General features: G+C 44.6%; 1 protein-coding gene across 4 annotated transcripts in view; it reads right to left on the reverse strand.

Annotated features, from left to right (window-relative positions):
- EPB41L4A (erythrocyte membrane protein band 4.1 like 4A) overlaps positions 1-20,036 on the reverse strand; it is a 222,772-nt gene that overhangs the window by 68,697 nt on the left and 134,039 nt on the right. For all 4 annotated transcript variants that reach the window (XM_073344691.1, XM_073344692.2, XM_073344693.1 and 1 more), the window contains 3 exons: positions 9,172-9,263; positions 6,457-6,534; positions 2,287-2,408 (listed from right to left, as the gene is read on the reverse strand). In XM_073344691.1, coding sequence (XP_073200792.1) covers positions 2,287-2,408; positions 6,457-6,534; positions 9,172-9,263 — 292 coding nt within the window. The remainder of the gene's footprint in view (positions 1-2,286; positions 2,409-6,456; positions 6,535-9,171; positions 9,264-20,036) is intronic.

The following is a 20,036-nucleotide window of genomic DNA, read 5'->3' on the forward strand; positions in this document are numbered from 1 at the left end:
CTGAGAACGGTAAAGTAGTTCCACCCCTTCCTGAGGGTTGCAACTAACAGGCACAGAGGGGGAAGTAATGCTACCGTTGCAAGCACTAACTTTTGCTTAAAAATCAAACAGGTGAGACCTGTAACCAGCACAGAACATTCCTGGATCCAGATAACTGCCCTCTGCATTCCATTCCAGGAGGCTGTAAGCTCCTTCATTAGAAGGAAATGATATTGAGAAAAGCTTATGAAGAAAATCTTTCAGTGTTTCCAATGCAGTTTTCCCTCTAACTCATGTTTAATACAGATGGGGAACATCTGCCCCATGATATGAATAGCTATATAAACAGATTAGGAAATAAATACACAATAATAATGATGATCATTTATATGGTGCTATACTGGTGGGATTTTCAAAAGCTTTCCATGTTGGCCTGACTCTGCTCCCAAATCTATCACAGACTTCAATGTGAGCAAAGTAAAACCAATGCTGAGTGCTTTTAAAAATCCCACTCTATATATTTTAAGCATTAGACATTAACTAATTAATACTCACAACCCCCAATGCGAGGCAGGTACAATAGTAACCATTACTACCTTAATTTTGACAGTCGGGCAAATCAATCAATCTCTCTGCCTCAAGTGCCCCAAGACCACAGAGCCTGGTGGCAAAGCTAGGACTAGATTCCAGTTTCCTAGCTCCCAATCAATGCTCTAGCCACTAGATAACTATTTAGGTAGTTAGTAAGATGGAACAGATGATAAAACAGTATCCTCATAAAACATTACCATTCTATAAATGCAAAGATATAGGAAGAAATTAAGATAATGACTCACTGGCATTTATTCCACGATCAAGCAGTTGGATTTCAGGGTTGTTGGGATGCTCGTTGTTTTGGGGTTTGGGTTTTTTGTTTTGTTTTTTGTTTCTTATTTTAGTGTTTCCTATTTATTCTATAAAAATCTTGTCAAATGTGATGCACAAATATCAGAAAATGTAATGGAGAAAAGATGAAAATATTAAACACAACATTAAGATTAAAAAGTAAAAAAATCTATAATTTCACCACATTAGTAACCATATAGGCTAGGTTTAAAAAACTGGGGCTCTTGAATGCCTCTAATATTTCAATTAACTTGTGATAAGAAGAAAACTTGGCTAAATTTTCAAGTATTATTGACTAAATCTTCAATCCTGCAAACACTTGTGCACATGTTTAATTTTATGCACAGGGGTAATCCCACTGAAGTCAATTAAACTACTCATGCATGGAAAGTTAAGTACATGCGTAAGTACTCGTCTGGATAGAGGCCTAAAATCGTAAAACCTATTGTTTCTATTACTAAAATTCAGGAACTATTTATTATGTTGGGGCCAATTCCTGCAGTCACCTCTTAGTCCTAAATATCCCCACCTAGCTGCCAAATCTTCCAGCTTCCCCCTGACATTTTGACAATGCAGTTATGAGTTTTCAACCCACATATCTAAATCACACTGAAAATCCAAAGGAGGGTGGCAACTTAAATTCAATCTAACATCAAAATAAACATCACAAGTTTTGTTAGACTGATTGGACTGTATTGGAGAGAAACAGTGAGGGGAAGAATCCTTGGGTGAAGCAGTGATGCATAATTCTGGGATGCCAGAGGAATTATGTAGGTCTAATATTCTGCTTAAGACACAAGACCTTGCTCACAGAGTCTCTCGGCTTGTGTAGATGGCCCCACATTCTGGACTACAGGGATATGAACTGCAGTGTACACTAGCATGCTGCACTGTAACTCCCTCATGTGGACACTACAAGCACAAACTAAAAGTTTGGGTTAATAAAGTTCTCTTTAAACAGGACTTAAGTTAATGAGAACTAGGTGCCTTTTCATTTGCACCTGCAGCATCCACAGAGGGGAGTTACAGTACAGCATGCTAGGGTGAGCTGCAATTCACACTCACATAGTCCAAACTGCAGAGTGCTATGAACATAGCAAATAAAAGAAATTCCTTTTGATTACATGTTTTCAGGCTACTCTACTGTACTATATATTTGAATCTACAAAAATGTACTTCTATCACTAATCCACACTCCTTTGTCACTTTTATTCATAAAGTTGGAAATCTTAGCTCCAGCTAATGTTAGTATATTTATGTCAGTCTAAAACAAAAATAGGGTAGAAAACACATTTTAAAGAGAAACTTCAGGAAAATTTAGTAATTTCAGCTTGACTTCCTGAAAACAGAGTGAATCATCTTTGGCCAAAGAAAAGGCTTCTTCTTAGACAAAATAAACAGAAGTGTTCAAATAGGGCTTACCAGTCTGTTGTGTTTGTGCCATTCTTTTTGGATAAGTCTTACTACGACTTCTTTCAACATTTTGGTCAGGCCGAGGAAGCTGGACAGAAAGTTCTCTGCTCATCTGCAAAGCTGTCCTGCCACTTGAAAATGCAACAAAATCAATATGATGGACAAATGGAAAATTGCAAAGTGAACCTTAAAGAAATTTAACATTTTTAGTTAGAGCAATTATGCTGGTTGGGAGACCAATGAATTAGTCATCAACCTTTTACCCATGGAACCTTGAGTCAAGTTCTAATATTCCTGCTCACACAGCAGGTTGTGTGGTATTAACTACAGTGCTATTCATTGTGATTTTGTTTCAAATCATACCTTGGCACAACTGCCAACAGATCATGCCATTCTCTCCTGCATTTGGTATTTTTCCAACTGAGTGTAAGGAAACAGTTCCAGAATCCACACAAAATGCTACTTTACTGAGAATTAAGACAGTAGCCAACACAGTTTGGCCTTTTTTTTGGCTTCACGATAACCTTCAAGCATGTAATTTGATTGCTGTCATTTTATTTCCTGAATTAATTTTTAGAGTCATTTGTCTTACTAAAATATACCTTAACTTTCCTCTGTTTGAGGCAACACATTGCTGCCTTAATATTTCACAGCATCAAAATGGGAATGATAAAGTGACACCAAACTCAGTGCAATGCCAGACTGCAACAAGCTGTTAACACCAAAAAATTATAGGACCTAATTTTCATTTATGCTAAGGCCCCTTTTCATTGCAAAAGCAATGTAAAAGGGACTTCACAGTGTGAGAAATTATATTTACACCCATTTTAAAGCTCTGTCATACATGACTACACAGTGTAAAAAGTTGCCTTAGTATAAATGTGAATTAGGCCATAGGTTGTAAATATAGGCACTTGTTCCTGAAAAACATATCGCCTTGTGCACCCACTGCAGCTCTCAAATTTTTCTCTCTTTTAGACATTAGGGAAAAAACAAAAATTAATTAAAGTAATTAAAACCTAAGCGTTTCTGTGTTAACAATAATGGGGAAAGATATTAAACAAACAAAAAATTAAATGTATAATAGAGACAAGCTTCATAACATACAATGAACAAATAAGGTAAATCTCTGTATCACAAAAAACTGTGACCCCAGTTTGGACCTATGTTACTGAACTGTTTTCAGTAAAATTAAGTTACACTTCCCCTCTCCCTGTAAAAAACAAAACAAAACAAAACCAGATAGTAAGACTAAAAATTTATTCTAGAATTTCTGGATTTAACCTTAAAGTGATATGAATCATAAATGACAAATGCAGGTTTATCCAAAACATCTGTGAATGAACAAATAAGATATATTAACCAGATAGCACTATGAATTTTATTTATTTTCTGCTGTCACACAATAAGATCAATTAAACACTAACATTATTTTACTAATAACACTAATACTATCTAACAGTATTTCAGTTTCAACAAAAATAAAATGCAGAGACTTTTACATTTTTTTATAAATCGCTCTTACATTTATTTTAAATTAAGGTTTTTGGAAAGATCATTTCTAGCAGTAATTCCCAGTTGCCACATCTGCAGTGCAATGATTTAAAAACATTCAGGAGCATTTCTAATGAGTGAAGAGCAATGATACCATGTGTTAAGCATTGTAATTAGTATTTGAGTTATGTGAACATCTATTTGCATCAATCCTTTTTTTTTTTTAATTTCTTTAAACATCAGAAAATATATTTAAGGGGAAAAAACCATCAGATTGGATCAAAGTATTATTGGTTTTAAGTTTCAAATTATTTTATTCTGCAGGCTAGGCAAAAAATATTAACAAATGTTATAGCTCTGCAACCATGTTAACCTTTGTAAGCCCCCAACAGCAGCCTTCATTAATCCCCTTTGGGCACCACCAAATCTAAACAACTAATCTGATAATGGGGAGTTCAGCTTGCTTACAAACTACCAGACTCCAAACAAACAAATAACCCAGAGGCTAACAAGAAAAGGTTATGACCCCCTCTCCTCAGGCATGGAATTACAGCTTCTGTCTTGAGCTTACACTACATATGCAGAAGTGCAGTTTTATTGTTGCCCCTCAACGATACAACCCACCCCCAAAAAACAATGAAATAAAGAACAGGTGGGGTAGTGGGAATCAGATCTACAGTGCAAGCAAACAGTTGATGCTTTAAGCACATGAAGATGCTGTTAATTACAGTTGCCAATATGCATTTAATGAAGCAACAGTTACTGAATCTCAAATACCAACCAATTAAATAATGTTCACTATCATATTGGTAATCAATACGCTTCAAATGCCCAGTAGCTGAACTGTAATAGGATAGTCCCAATCTTTTTTAAAATTCCAAGTTATTAAAACAGTAACCCAGGTCTGGGGAAAACCCTTGCAGATCAACACAGCACAAGTAAGGATTCCTTTTTCCCTTCTGGTGATAAGAGAAGATATTATCTGGAATGTTTAAAAAACATTTTTGCAGTCGACAAAGACCCATCCCAAGAGGTGAATTCATTATCACCACCAGCCACCTTGATGCTGTATGCAGACAGCCTGTGACAAATGAAGGGGGAAGGTATGAGACTAGAGCACCAGGGGCAGAAATACTTAAGTGTGGCCAACTGCAACAAAAAAATGTTAAATCTCATGCCATGGGTGCAATGGAGGCAAAATTTCTTCTCCTACAGCAAAGCGTCTGCCACATCCCAATCAGCAGAACTGTTCCAGGCGGTAGACAGCCTGGGTCCTCTCTACTCTGGCACAGAATCAAGTATTTCTCATTGTAAGGAGCTTTCACTCCAAATTCATACATAAGGTCACTCCAATAAAGAGAAGATTGGAAGCCCCTGTGGAGCCATATCCTTCTCTACTAAGATTTTGGCCCTCTTTTGTTAACTGAGGTTCGGGAGATGCTTAAGATGTTGAGGGTTATATGACTTATGATTTTAGGTTTGTGTTCCTGGGAGGCAGTGATAAGGATACTGTACTCCATACTGTGACATTCAAACTTGGCCATGGTGTTCCATGATTATGGTATAGCATAGTACTTAAGACTTGTATTGCACTTTCTGTTGAAAGGTCTCTAAACACCTTACAAAGATGAAAAAGTGTTTTTATCTCCCTTTGACAAATGGGGAAACTGAGACTGAGGGTATGGCTACACTATAGGGATTACACTGGCATAGCTCCTTCGCCATAGCTATGCTGGCAAAACCCCACACAGCATAGGCACAATCTACATAGACAGAAGGGGTTTTTACGCCATGTAGGAACACTACTTCCCCCAAACAATGGTAGCTAGGCGGACGGAAGCATTCTTCCATTGACCTCATTGCATCTACACCGGGGGTTTGGTCAGCATAGCTCCTTTGGTCAGTGGTGTGGATTTTTCACACTCCTGACTGATGTCACCAGCCTGAGAAAAGTCAGTGGCCTGATTTCCAGAGATGGTGAATACCTGCAGCTCATAAGGAAGTTGGAGCTGCAAGTGTTCAGCACTTCTGTAAATCACACCATAACTGACTTACTGAAGGTCACACAGCATATATTTGCCAAAGCTGGGTCTAAAGCACAGGTCTTCTGGCTCCAAATCTTGTGCCCCAACCATTAGACAAGGAAACCTTAAATTCACCAAATTGGTTTGATCTATCCCTAGCTTAGCCAAAAAGCACCAGATCCTTAGCCCCACTATGGCTCATCTGTACTGCTTTGGCAACACTCTGGGCTGTAAAGCTAGTTTAACTGGCCTTCTGAGAAATGCCCATAGTTGGTAGATTTCCCTACAGCTCTCTGCCATCACTAGTGCTAGATCTCTGCATAAGAATCCTGGCCAGGATCCTTCCATGCTCTGGTGATCCACACTTGTTGGAACAGCCCCTTCAGGCCATGGGCTAGGTGTAATTTAGAACATCCCTGAGGCTTCTCTATGCTGTGCTATGGGCTGTACTGGCCCCCAGGGATCAGGGAGCCACAAAGCAACCTTGGCCCCTGCCTCATTGCCTCCCTCCCAGTTCCTGCTTTGAGCACAGCTAAATCAGACCAGAAAATCTGGCTCTGCATCTCACACTGTTTAATCTGTGAACTGGAATGTTATGATTAACAGTTTTTCTGAGGGGAAATGATCTGAATGTAAAGATTTTAAGGTGAAATAGATTTACCTGTACCGATGTTTATAGCCTATGGATCCAAACTTGCTGAATTTTCTTGACTGAGAGCTTGACTCATTTTCTGGCATTCTACATTATTTTAAGAATAACATGACACAGTAAAATTACATACACTCAAATATATGGTAAATAAACTAATTAATGTACATGTAGAATGGTTTTAGGATGATGCAATGCTATTATAAGACAAAGTAATCTCCTCCACTCGTAACAGAAGTTGTGGGCACAAATTTGCAGGTCCACAAAGGGGAAGCATGGCTCCTCTGTAAACTCCTCATCCCCATGTCATGGCAGGCGGGATCCCCATAGGTGCTCCATGGGGCTTAGAGTTCCATGAATCCATGCAGGTGAGGCTAGATCTAGATGGATGGCTTCTTTCTGTGCCATCACCCTTACCCAAACCCCACAGAACATTCCTGTGCAGAGTCCTGGGAATCAACAGCTGAGCCAGCACTCATTTAAATACCAATCAATTTCCACCACGGTGACCTTGATGGGGCCTAATTAATGGATTTGAATGGGCTGGGGGAGGACTAACAAGCAAATTGGTCCATTAACACAAAATGTATAAAGCAGCACAGAAGAGGGAGGCAGGCTAGCAGAGCCAAAACCAGGAAAGGTCTCTGGGTAGCGAGATCTCTTCCCTCTCCTCAGCAAAGAACTGAGGAGAAACTGACACTATAAATAACTATTGTGTATGGATCAATAAGGTAGTGGGAAGAGCTAATGTAACTAAACTGTGCTTGAGTGTTTAACAACTGAAAGTCTTATAGTCGATGTAGACAGAACAGAAGACAGGAACAGGATGTCGCCCTGTCACAATCCCCATGAAAGTTAATGCTGAGTGAGGGCATGTCTACACTACACCAATTGGGAGCAGGGAGCCGAGAGCCCAGGGGGTGCAGCCGGGCTCCCAGCAGGGAGATCTGTGCCCGGAGTCCAGTTGGCTGCTGTGCTTTTGGCAGGGAACGGGGAGCCAAGAGCCTGAGCAGGGGGGCAGCTGGGCTCCCAACGGGGAGATCTGCACACAGAGTCCAGTCGGCTGCCATGCTCCTGGTGGGGAGCCAAGAGCCCGGGGAAAGCCAGGCTCCCAGCAAGGAGATTTACATTCAGTGTCCAGTCAGATGCCCTGTTCCCAGAGGGGAGCGGGGAGCCAAGAAGCCCAGAGCAGAGCTGGGAGCCTGGGCAGCAGCCTGGCTGGGAGCAGGGAGCCGGAACCGCAGAGGGCAGCAGGGCTCCCTGTGGGGAGCCTGGGTGGCAGCCTGACCCGGGAGCCTGGGTGGCAGCCTGGCTTACAGCAGAGACCAGGTAGCAGCCTGGCTGGGGAGCTGGCTTTCTTGTCCATTTCATGGCTCCAGCAGAGCCCCCTTGAACATTCCTCCGCACCCCCTTAGGGGTTGCACCCCACAGTTTGGGGAACACTGGTCTACAGACAGGAACACTGTGTCGCTCTAACTACACTGATATAAGCCCTACACCTCTCGTGGAGTTATTATGCCGGTGTAGTATGGCACTTATATCGGCGGGAGCAAGGCTGTAGGGTATACACTGACATAGCTTATGTGAGCTGCCTTATGTCAACCTAATGCTGCAGTGTAGACCGGGCCTGAGTCACTGTTAAATTGTGCAAGTTCCTCCTTTGTAATGTGGATTACCCTTGAGTGACACCCTGGGATCAGCAGCTGATGGGGGAAGAGGGCCGGCAGCACACCTCCCGTATTAGCTGTGCTGCATGCATCCTGGGGGAGCTGAGGAACAGGAGGCAGTGCAAAGCTACAGGGTTTTGAATGGCCCTTGCCTCCTGTTACTCCACCAAGTGCCACAGTTTTGGAGGTCCAAAGACCTTGCCACTTCTTTGGTGGTGGGACAAACCCTGCGAACTTCTATCCCATGAAAGAATGGTGAATAAATTCTGAGTGTGTGAAGTCATGGAGTTTCCTCATCTTTACATTCTGAGAACGCATCTAAGGGAGCATTGTGCCCATTGTTGAGGGCATGTCAGTGTTGCAATATTATCAGGGCAGGACTTTTACAAGGGTTTATAACACAACTGAACAAATTTGCTTCCAACTGAAACTTGCTTTGCACAGGGACATGCCCATATCATTTGAAGATGCATACATACATCTCAGGATTTGCTGTACGCAGTCATGCCGTGCAACAGGGTAGCTTGTCCCTCTGAGGGCCAGGACACCTGAGGCCAACCTGCTCTGTTCAATTTATCAGACCCAGATGGGGAAGGGGCCAGGGAGCAGGGGTTCAGGTGTGCCTTATAGAGGGGCTGAGAGAGGTCAGTTGAGTGGGAACTACAGGAGGGAGGTTGGCTTCTGCAGTAGGCCTTGAAGCAGGGAGATTGGAAGGAAGGGTGTATCCTCTTTTCAGCACTGTGAGAGTCAAAGGGAAAAGCCTCTAGGAGCGACAGCCCAAGGTGAAAAGAGGAAATGCTTTTTGTGTTTGATGTTTTTGCATACATTCTATAGAAGAAGAATAAAACTATGCCTGGAAAGAGACTTGGGTAGGGCATGGCTCAGAGAGGAGCCTAGAATCAAGAGGGCACGAGAGTGGCTTAAGGCCACCCTAACCCATCACCCCCTGTGCTGTGAGTTTGTGCTATCCTTCTGAGAGGTGCAGCAAGAATCTCAACCAGCACATTTATCTTCTGTTGTCATAACATAGTAAAATCTTAATAACTTTACCTCCACTCACCTAAAGAACGTATGGTGCTCGACACAGCATTTCCAAAGATGTTTGCATGTGGTTTTGTTACGTGCTTCAAAAAAGAAGGATGTTTCATTGCACTGAAATAAAAAGAGACAACATTACTATGAAAGATTCTTCCTATGGAGTGGATTTTTACTTGCCGAGCTACACATGTGGCGCCTGGTTCTCCTCTCCCTTATACCAGTGTAAATCAGGAGAAACTTCACTGAGGTCAACAACGACTTACTGGCGTATGTGAGAGGCGAAGCAGGCCCTTAAAACAGAATCACAGAAACTGAAGGAAGAAAAGAATGGTAGGTCCTTAAAATATTTTGTCACTTCTGGTTTTATGTATTATATTACTGACAAGTATTTTACTAGCAAAAACCCATATTTTTTCATATATTCTATTAGTGATGGTTTCTCAAACCACACCTTAAAAGGCCAATCAAAAGCACACATTTCCTCCCAAAATACTTTTTCATTTTATTACATTAAAATTTGTGTGAGATTACAAAACTCAATGTATCTGAAATTTCAGATAGTACAAGTAAGTAACATTTATAACATAATACTTATAAACAACCAGGTCCTGGGCAAATGACATTAGTAAAACTATATGCAAGTCTGTGACTAGGATCTTGTAAAGGCTTTATTTACTAATGCACAGAGGAAAGAACAACAGGGACCAGAGAAAAAACATAAAGGACGGTAAGAATAAGGCAGGTGGGGTGGACTAAAGCAAAGCAAAAGGACACAAAAAGGTGGGGGGAGTAAAACTGGAAATCAAGAAGACAACTGGAAGAAGTGACACAAAGAAAGAGAGAACAGGAAGAAAATTAACTAACTATAGAATGCAATGATTTGAAATATGTGGGAAAGGGAGCAGGAGACAGAAAATCTTGGAAGATAGCAACTTTGGGAAGGCTTCTACAAGCAGAAAGATGAAAAATGAATGCTCAAAACTGAACTAGCTAGAGACAGATGGAAATCAGTCAGATGGGAGATTGCTATCAGTTTCTACCATCATTGCCATACATGGTATAAAGAAGACATATGATGATGAAGGAGGAGGAGGAGAAAAGAAATTTACAAATCATAAAATACCTCAAATGAAGTGGTGTCAACAAAGGATTGAAAGGATGATCAGGTCTGTATTTTTTTTATTTTCTTTGCTTACTGAAACATCGTTCCTGGGATACATGTTACAATAGGTGGAAGTGGACCACGCACCTCGTATATATTTTTTGATATTTTGTTTTGCAAGAAATCACAAATCTGTGCCGTCTGTGCAGACCATGGCTTGTGTGTGTTACTGCTAATACCAACCTTCACTACGCATACAATGGGAACTCCATTGTCTAATAAAGTGATTCTAAACTGAGATATAAATTTCCTTTCTGATAGACTGCATTCATAACCCAGCCTATGAAATAAATTGGTATGTACAGTAGCATGTTCAGCAAATGAATCAACTGTGCATATCTGGCACAAAAGGAATTTCAACATTAAGTGGCTAGCTAGCTAGAAGATAGGATTTAGGAGGAAAAAATTGCCCCTTTTTGTAATGCTGTCTGCCTAGGCCAAGATTTTCAAAATATGCACACCTAAAGCCAAGATCCTAAGCAGCGCTCTACTTGTGCCAGGGCTTGCACCACTAGGCATGGCAGTTCATCGCCCCGGAATCTCTGTGCTTGTTGCCTGAGTTATGAAAGTAAAAAAATTGCTTGAGCCCCGGAACCTAATTGCTTGAGCCCCGGCACCTCTTTCATTACAAATAAGCACTGATCCTGAGCCCTGGTCTACACTAGGACTTTAGGTCGAATTTAGCAGCATTAAATCGATGTAAACCTGCACCTGTCCACACGATGAAGCCCTTTATTTCGACTTAAAGGGCTCTTAAAATCGATTTCCTTACTCCACCCCAACAAGTGGATTAGCGCTTAAATCGGCCTTGCCGGCTCAAATTTGGGCTACTGTGGACACAATTTGACGGTATTGGCCTCCGGGAGCTATCCCAGAGTGCTCCATTGTGACTGCTCTGGACAGCACTCTCAAGTCAGATGCACTGGCCAGGTAGACAGGAAAAGAACCGCGAACTTTTGAATCTCATTTCCTGTTTGGCCAGCGTGGCAAGCTGCAGGTGACCATGCAGAGCTCATCAGCAGAGGTGACCATGATGGAGTCCCAGAATCGCAAAAGAGCTCCAGCATGGACCGAACGGGAGGTACGGGATCTGATCGCTGAATGGGGAGAGGAATCCGTGCTATCAGAACTCTGTTCCAGTTTTCAAAATGCCAAAACCTTTGTCAAAATCTCCCAGGGCATGAAGGACAGAGGCCATAACAGGGATCCGAAGCAGTGCCGCGTGAAACTGAAGGAGCTGAGGCAAGCCGACCAGAAAACCAGAGAGGCGAACGGCCACTCCGGGTCAGAGCCCCAAACATGCCACTTCTGTGATGAGCTGCATGCCATTTTAGGGGGTTCAGCCACCACTACCCCAGCCGTGTTGTTTGACTCCTTCAATGGAGATGGAGGCAATACGGAAGCAGGTTTTGGGGACGAAGAAGATGAGGAGGAGGAGAAGGTTGTAGATAGCTCACAGCAAGCAAGCGGAGAAACCGGTTTTCCTGACAGCCAGGAACAGCTTCTCACCCTGGACCTGGAGCCAGTACCCCCTGAACCCACCCAAGGCTGCCTCCTGGACCCAGCAGGCGGAGAAGGAACCTCTGGTGAGTGTACCTTTTAAAATACTATACATGGTTTAAAAGCAAGCATGTGAAAGGATTACTTTGCCCTAGCATTCGCGGCTCTCATGGATGTACTCCCAAAGCCTTTGCAAAAGGTTTCTGGGGAGGGCAGCCTTATTGCATCCTTCATGGTAGGACACTTTACCACTCCAGGCCAGTAACACGTACTCGGGAATCATTGTACAACAAAGCATTGCAGTGTATGTTTGCTGGCGTTCAAACAACATCCATTCTTTATCTCTCTGTGTTATCCTCAGGAGAGCGAGATATAATTCATGGTCACCTGGTTGAAATAGAGTGCTTTTCTTCATGCCACACTCAGAGGAGCCCATTCCTGCTGGGCTGTTTGCCTGTGGCTAAACAGAAATGTTCCCCGCTATTAGCCACAGGGAGGGGGGAAGGTTGAGGGGGTAGCCACGCGGTGGGGAGAGGCAAAATGCGACCTTGTAACGAAAGCACATGTGCTATGTATGTAATGTTAACAGCAAGGTTTACCCTGAAAGAGTGTAGCCACTGTTTTATAAAATGTGTCTTTTTAAATACCGCTGTCCCTTTTTTTTCTCCACCAGCTGCATGCGTTTCAATGATCACAGGATCTTCTCCTTCCCAGAGGCTAGAGAAACTTAGAAAGAAAAAAAAATGCACTCGCGATGAAATGTTCTCCGAGCTCATGCTGTCCTCCCACACTGACAGAGCACAGACGAATGCGTGGAGACAAATAATGTCAGAGTGCAGGAAAGCACAAAATGACCGGGAGGAGAGGTGGCGGGCTGAAGAGAGTAAATGGCGGGCTGAAGAGAGTAAGTGGCGGGCTGAAGACAGGGCTGAAGCTCAAATGTGGCGGCAGCGTGATGAGAGGAGGCAGGATTCAATGCTGAGGCTGCTGCAGGACCAAACCAGTATGCTCCAGTGTATGGTTGAGCTGCCGCAAAGGCAGCTGGAGCGCAGACTGCCACTACAGCCCCTCTGTAACCAACCGCCCTCCTCCCCAAGTTCCATAGCCTCCACACCCAGACGCCCAAGAACGCGGTGGGGGGGCCACCGGCCAACCAGCCACTCCGCCACAGAGGATTGCCCAAAAAAAAGAAGGCTGGCATTCAATAAATTTTAAAGTTGTAAGCTTTTACAGTGCTGTGTGGCATTTTCCTTCCCTCCTCCACCACCCCTCCTGGGCTACCTTGGTAGTCATCCCCCTATTTGTGTGATGAATGCATAAAGAATGCATGGATGTGAAGCAACAATGACTTTATTTCCTCTGCAAGCGGTGATTGAAGGGAGAAGGGGAGGGTGGTTAGCTTACAGGGAAGTAGAGTGAACCAAGGGGCGGGGGGGTTTCATCAAGGAGAAACAAACAGAACTTTCACACTGTAGCCTGGCCAGTCATGAAACTGGTTTTCAAAGCTTCTCTGATGCGTACCGCGCCCTCCTGTGCTCTTCTAACCGCCCTGGTGTCTGGCTGCGCGTAACCAGCAGCCAGGCGATTTGCCTCAACCTCCCACCCCGCCATAAACGTCTCCCCCTTACTCTCACAGATATTGTGGAGCACACAGCAAGCAGTAATAACAGTGGGAATATTGGTTTCGCTGAGGTCTAAGCGAGTCAGTAAACTGCGCCAGCGCGCCTTTAAACGTCCAAATGCACATTCTACCACCATTCTGCACTTGCTCAGCCTGTAGTTGAACAGCTCCTGACTACTGTCCAGGCTGCCTGTGTATGGCTTCATGAGCCATGGCATTAAGGGGTAGGCTGGGTCCCCAAGGATAACTATAGGCATTTCAACATCCCCAACGGCTATTTTCTGGTCTGGGAAGAAAGTCCCTTCCTGCAGCTTTTGAAACAGACCAGAGTTCCTGAAGATGCAAGCATCATGTACCTTTCCCAGCCATCCCACGTTGATGTTGGTGAAACGTCCCTTGTGATCCATCAGAGCTTGCAGCACTATTGAAAAGTACCCCTTGCGGTTTATGTACTCGCCGGCTTGGTGCTCCGGTGCCAAGATAGGGATATGGGTTCCGTCTATGGCCCCACCACAGTTAGGGAATCCCATTGCAGCAAAGCCATCCACTATGACCTGCACATTTCCCAGGGTCACTACCCTTGATATCAGCAGATCTTTGATTGCGTGAGCTACCTGCATCACAGCAGCCCCAACAGTAGATTTGCCCACTCCAAATTGATTCCCAACTGACCGGTAGCTGTCTGGCGTTGCAAGCTTCCACAGGGCTATTGCCATTCACTTCTCGACTGTGAGGGCTGCTCTCATCTTGGTATTCATGCGCCTCAGCGCAGGGGAAAGCAAGTCACAAAGTTCTATGGAAGTGCCCTTACGCATGTGAAAGTTTCGCAGCCACTGGGAATCGTCCCAGATCTGCAACACTATGCGGTCCCACCAGTCTGTGCTTGTTTCCCGAGCCCAGAATCGGCGTTCCACAGCATGAACCTGCCCCATTAGCACCATGATGCATGCATTGGCAGGGCCCATGCTTTCAGAGAAATCTGTGTCCATGTCCTGATCACTCACGTGACTGCGCTGACGTCGCCTCCTCGCCCGGTATCGCTTTGCCAGGTTCTGGTGCTGCATATACTGCTGGATAATGCGTGTGGTGTTTAATGTGCTCCTAATTTCCAAAGTGAGCTGAGCGGCCTCCATGCTTGCTTTGGTATGGCGTCCACACAGAAAAAAGGCGCAGAACGATTGTCTGCCGTTGCTCTGACGGAGGGAGGGGCGACTGACGACATGGCTTACAGGGTTGGCTTCAGGGAGCTAAAATCAACAAAGGGGGTGGCTTTACATCAAGGAGTATTTCAGGCAGGACTTCACGGAGGGTTCCAATAAGAAATGGTGCACCTAAGTTATTGTTCTTATTGGAACAAGGAGGTGAGCCTGGCCTCTGATTGATACATGGCTAGATTTACCTCGCTGCACCTTCTCTGTGAGTGACTGCAATGTGACCTAGAGGAATGAGTCCCCTAGACGGGGGAGGGGGAAAAGCAAATGAATACAAAACAAATCTGGTCTATTTCTTGTTTTGATCCACTCCATCGATCTTTTACATCTTTGGCTGGCAGCAGACGGTGCAGAAGGACTGCATGCCATCCACATCTCATGGCTGTTCGGCAGAAGATGGTACAGTACGACTGCTAGCCATCCTCATCTCTTGCCTGCCTGGCAGAAGATGGTACAGTACGACTGCTAGCAATCCGTATCGCCTGTCTGCTCACTATAAGACGGTTCAATAGGACTGACTGCACGACTAAAGAGAATGACCTGGTCAAGTCACTCCAAATTTAGTCCCTGCGCCCATGTCTGCCCAGGCACTCCCAGCCGACATGGCCAGGAGCACCTCGGACACGACGAGAACGGCTACCAGTCGTATTGTACCGTCTGCTGCCAGAAGGCAATGGGTTGCTGCTACTGTGTAGCAATGCCGTACCGCGTCTGCCAGCACCCAGGAGACATAGGGTGACGGTTACCTGAGTGGGCTCCATGCTTGCCGTGGTATGGTGTCTGCACAGGTAACTCAGGAAAAAAGGCGCGAAACGATTGTCTGCCCTTGCTTTCACGGAGGGAGGGAGGGAACGGGGGCCTGACGATATGTACCCAGAACCACCCGCGACAATGTTTTAGCCCCATCAGGCATTGGGATCTCAACCCAGAATTCCAATGGGCAGCGGAGACTGCGGGAACTGTGGGATAGCTATCCACAGTGCAATGCTCCGGAAGTCGACTCTAGCCTCGGTACTGTGGAAGCACTCCGCCGAGTTAATGCACTTAGAGCATTTTCTGTGGGGACACACACACTCGAATACATAAAACCGATTTCTAAAAAAACGACTTCTATAAATTCGACCTTATTCCGTAGTGTAGACATACCCTAAGAACTAAATCCATATTTAAGCATCTTTGCAAATCAGGCCAAAGTGCCTAAACTCAATTGTTGTATGCAGCGTTGTTACAGCTGTGTTGGTCCCAGGATATTAGAGAGACAAGGCGGGTGAGGTAATATCTTTTATTTGGACCAACTTCTGTTGGTGAGAAAGACAAACTTTTGAGCTTACACAGAGCTCTTTCTTCAGGTCCTGAAGAAGATCCTTAAGACAGGGGTGGCAGGTTTGCACAATTTTTGGTGGTGCCCAGAACCTGCCCCGCCAAACTCCGCCCACCACCTGCCCAAGGCTCTGGGAGGGAGTTTGGGTGGGGGAGGAGGTCTGGGGTGCAGGCCCTAGGCTGGGGCAGGGGATTGGGGTGCAGGCTCTGGGAGGGAGTTTGGGGATAGGAGGGGGTGCAAAGGGAGGGAGTGCAGGGGTGAGGGCTGTGGGGTATGGCTGCAGATGAGGGGTTTGGGGTGTGGGAGGAGCTCAGGGTGAGAGTAGGAGTGTGGGGGGTGAGGGCTCTGTCTGGCACTGGGGGGTTTGGGGTGTTAGAGAGGCTCAGGGCTGGGGCAGAGGGTTGGAGTGCAGGGAGATGAGGCTCTAACTGGGATTGGAGATGAGGGGTTTGTGGTGTTGGAGAGGCTCAGGGCTAGGGTAGAGGGTGTGTGTGTGGGGGGTGAGGGCTCTGGGGGTGTGGGTTCGGGGGTGGGGCAGGGCTGGGGATGAGTTTGGGGTGTAGGCAGGCTGCTCTGGGACAGGGGCCAGAGTGGAGGACTCCCCCCAGCCCTTTCTCTGCTGGCAGCAGCGAGCTCTGGGGGAGGAACCCCTCTTTCCTGCCCCCCCAGCAGCACACTCACCCCCACCACTGTCACTGCATGTGCTCCTAGGGCCTCCCTCAGGTCCAGGAATCTCCCTCGCCTCCCACATGGTGGGTGCCAGGGGGTGCTGCATGCACCTCCTCCCCTGCTGTTGCCCCTGACTGTAGCCTCACTGGGGGAGAGGGATGGGGCTGCATCCTTGCCCAGCATGGGGCAGGAGCGGTGACTGTGGCCGGCGGGGCCTCCTGTGCTGGTGGAGGGTCCCGCCGGAAAAGGGAAGGTTCTGAGATGGAAGGGCAGGCTCAGAGTCAGTCTGCCCTGGCAGTTGAGATTGGGGCGGGGAGGGGGGGCACCAGGTCTCTGAAGCAGAAGTTGCTGCAGGGAGGCAGCATGGAGCTGCACAGCAGAGGCAGGGACCCTCTGCTCCCGTGCATGGGGGCAGCAAGGGGAGGCCGGGGGACACTCGTAGGAGGTGCAGGGTGGCGGCTGGGACACCCAGCCCCAAATATTGGTGGAGCTGAGCCACTGGGCTCTGAATATTGCTGATGCCAAGGCACCACGGGCCCATATAACTCGCTGCCTATGCCTTAAGAAGAGCTCTATGTAAGCTCAAAAGCTTGTCTCACCAACACAAGTTGGTCCAATAAAAGATACTACCTCACCCACCTTGTCTCTCTAAACTCAGAATAAGAAACCTACCTTTAGACACTCATGTTTGAAGATCTTGTCTACTGACATTAAAATAAGCCTTCCAGGATTATACTGATCTTTTTCAACAAACTATAAAATTCAAGACTCAAAATGAATAACCTTAAACTCTATCGGTCATCCAGTTAACTTATTAAGGGCCTAGTTCTGTCACTGTTACACTAAGCCCTGGTCTACACTACGAGTTTAGGTCACATTTAGCAGCGTTAGATCGATTTAACCCTGCACCCGTCCACACAACGAAGCCATTTACTTTGACTTAAAGGGCTGTTAAAATCTATTTATGTACTCCTCCCCCGACGAGGGGATTAGCGCTGAAATCGACCTTGCCGGGTCGAATTTTGGGGTAGTGTGGTCGCAATTCGATGGTATTGGCCTCCGGGAGCTATTCAAGAGTGCTCCATTGTGACCGCTCTGGACAGCGCTCTCAGTTCAGATGCACTGACCAGGTAGACAGGAAAAGGCCCATGAACTTTTGAAACTCATTTCCTGTTTGGCCAGCGTGGCAAGCTACAGGTGAGTGCAGATCTCATCAGCAGAGACACACACAATCAACTGTATAAAATCGATTCCTAAAAAATTGACTTCTATAAATTCGACCTAATTTCATAGTGTAGACATAGCCTGAGTACATAGTACCTTACTACCTGAGTAGTCCCACTGATTTCTTGGGATTATTCATGTAGTAAATTATCGCTCAGTATGAGTGACAGACTCAGGTCCTAAAAGAGTTTCCTCAATAATCTGATAACATATACAAGTGTTTATAAATGGAATTCTACCATTTTTAGTAGCTGGTTTTATAAAATGGATGCCTGCACATACGGCATGATGTGTGTGCGTGCATGTAGAGGCCATTCAGGTTTCTCACATTTTTCATTTAAAACAACTATGATTTGCAAACAAACCTGTAAATCATGAACTAATCTAGTGCATTCCCCAGAATCCAAAATCTCACTCCTAACAAATAAATTGATTACATCCCTTATTAAATGCTGTTGGGCAGTTCATGAAAGTTACAAATTACTTGCTTGAAAGCCTTCCTTCAAACATGAAACAAGCAATAAACAATAATAATAATGGGGGGTTACACCGATGATTGGAATAATTAACTAATGTTTCATTCTCTCACAATGACAAAAACATAAGGGATATACCCGAGCCACTTCATTCTTGTAGAGATTTTATTTATATTTTTCCACTGCAGAAGATTACACCGATGGCTGGGATATTGAGGTGAAATTACCAAAGACTGAATATGTCCCCAGATAAGCTGCAGGCTTTACCCAGAAGGACCTTTTTTCCTAAAGACATTACAGCAAAAGAGGGGCCTGCAATAGGAATCATCACCATTGCAAGTACTGGAAACTGGGAGATGCAACTCTTTCATCTAAAGAGACTGATTTGCTGCAGAGTATAGATGATACTTATATTTGCAATAGGCTGACCAGATGTCCTGATTTTATAGGGACAATCACAATATTTGGGGCTTTTTCTTATATAGGCTCTTATTACCCCCCCACTCCCATCCCGATTTTTCACACTTGCTATCTGGTCACCCTAATTTGCAACAATATATAGCTTCAATTAATAAAAAAACACAATCTCAGATATTGCTGGGGTCTGGGGGCTATTGAATTCCAAATCTACCGTGCTGGACATACAATAGGAGAATCATGCAACATGTGAATCTCTGGCAATCAGGAGCAAGATTCCACCTACTGCAAAATACAATTCACTCTTACTGTGTATGACAAATCCAGAGCTAGGATTTTTAATCACATTTTTAATGTCAAGTTTTTTTTTTAAAAGTGAAACAAGAGAAGCAGATTTTAGGATGTTATGACTGCATCTACATTAAAATGTATAGACCAGAGTCTCAGCTGGTATAAATTGACAGACTGGTCAGACCCTATGGGACTGTGGCAGTCAACATAACATATAGTAACCCTTAGGCTACACTAATTTATGACAGGGACTATTTTGGCCCCCAGCCAGACCAGGTTAATAGAAGCAGAAAAGTGATTTACAGCAACTTCTCCTTCTCCCCACTCTTGTGAGATGAATAGAGTGTAAACTCAGTACAGGTGAAGATCTGGCCACATATACATTGCCACTCTGCTTCAGTAAGATGAACAATAGCAGAATATACATATTTGGAAGCAGTAGCTGAGAGCAAAACATTATTCTTTGCCAAGTTAGACACATATCTGGAGATTATCATTTGTTTCCTCCAACAGAAAATGTTCTTAAGGGTTTTGTTTTTTTTTAATACATTTACCTAATGCATACCAATCCCAGCTTATGCAATCGAGACTGTATTATGGGTCACACAAGGTCACGTCATCTCTACAGTCAAGAAGATAATTATCTTAAAGTACATCATACAACTCAAGTAGCAAAATAATAATAAACCTGTGCTATTACTACATAAGCACTTCAAGATTTTAAATACCTTAGCCTCGTAAAGAAACAATACAAAAACTTTACTAAACAATAACTAACAAAAGGCTAAAAAATAAACCTGAAAAATAAGCCACCCCTTCAGGTTTGCCAAGGAATTTTATTCCATTGCACTTTAAACAGAAGGCTGTTTAGTGGTGACTCACCTATTAACCACTACACAACTCTTACTGCTACAACTAGCAGATAGTTGAGTGGGTACGCGGGGAAAAAAAGACAAGCACAAAACTCTGTAGTTAGTGGATCAAATTCTCTGCAC

The sequence above is a fragment of the Lepidochelys kempii genome, chromosome 5 (assembly GCF_965140285.1).
Source record: "Lepidochelys kempii isolate rLepKem1 chromosome 5, rLepKem1.hap1, whole genome shotgun sequence".
Lineage (NCBI taxonomy): Eukaryota > Metazoa > Chordata > Testudines > Cheloniidae > Lepidochelys > Lepidochelys kempii.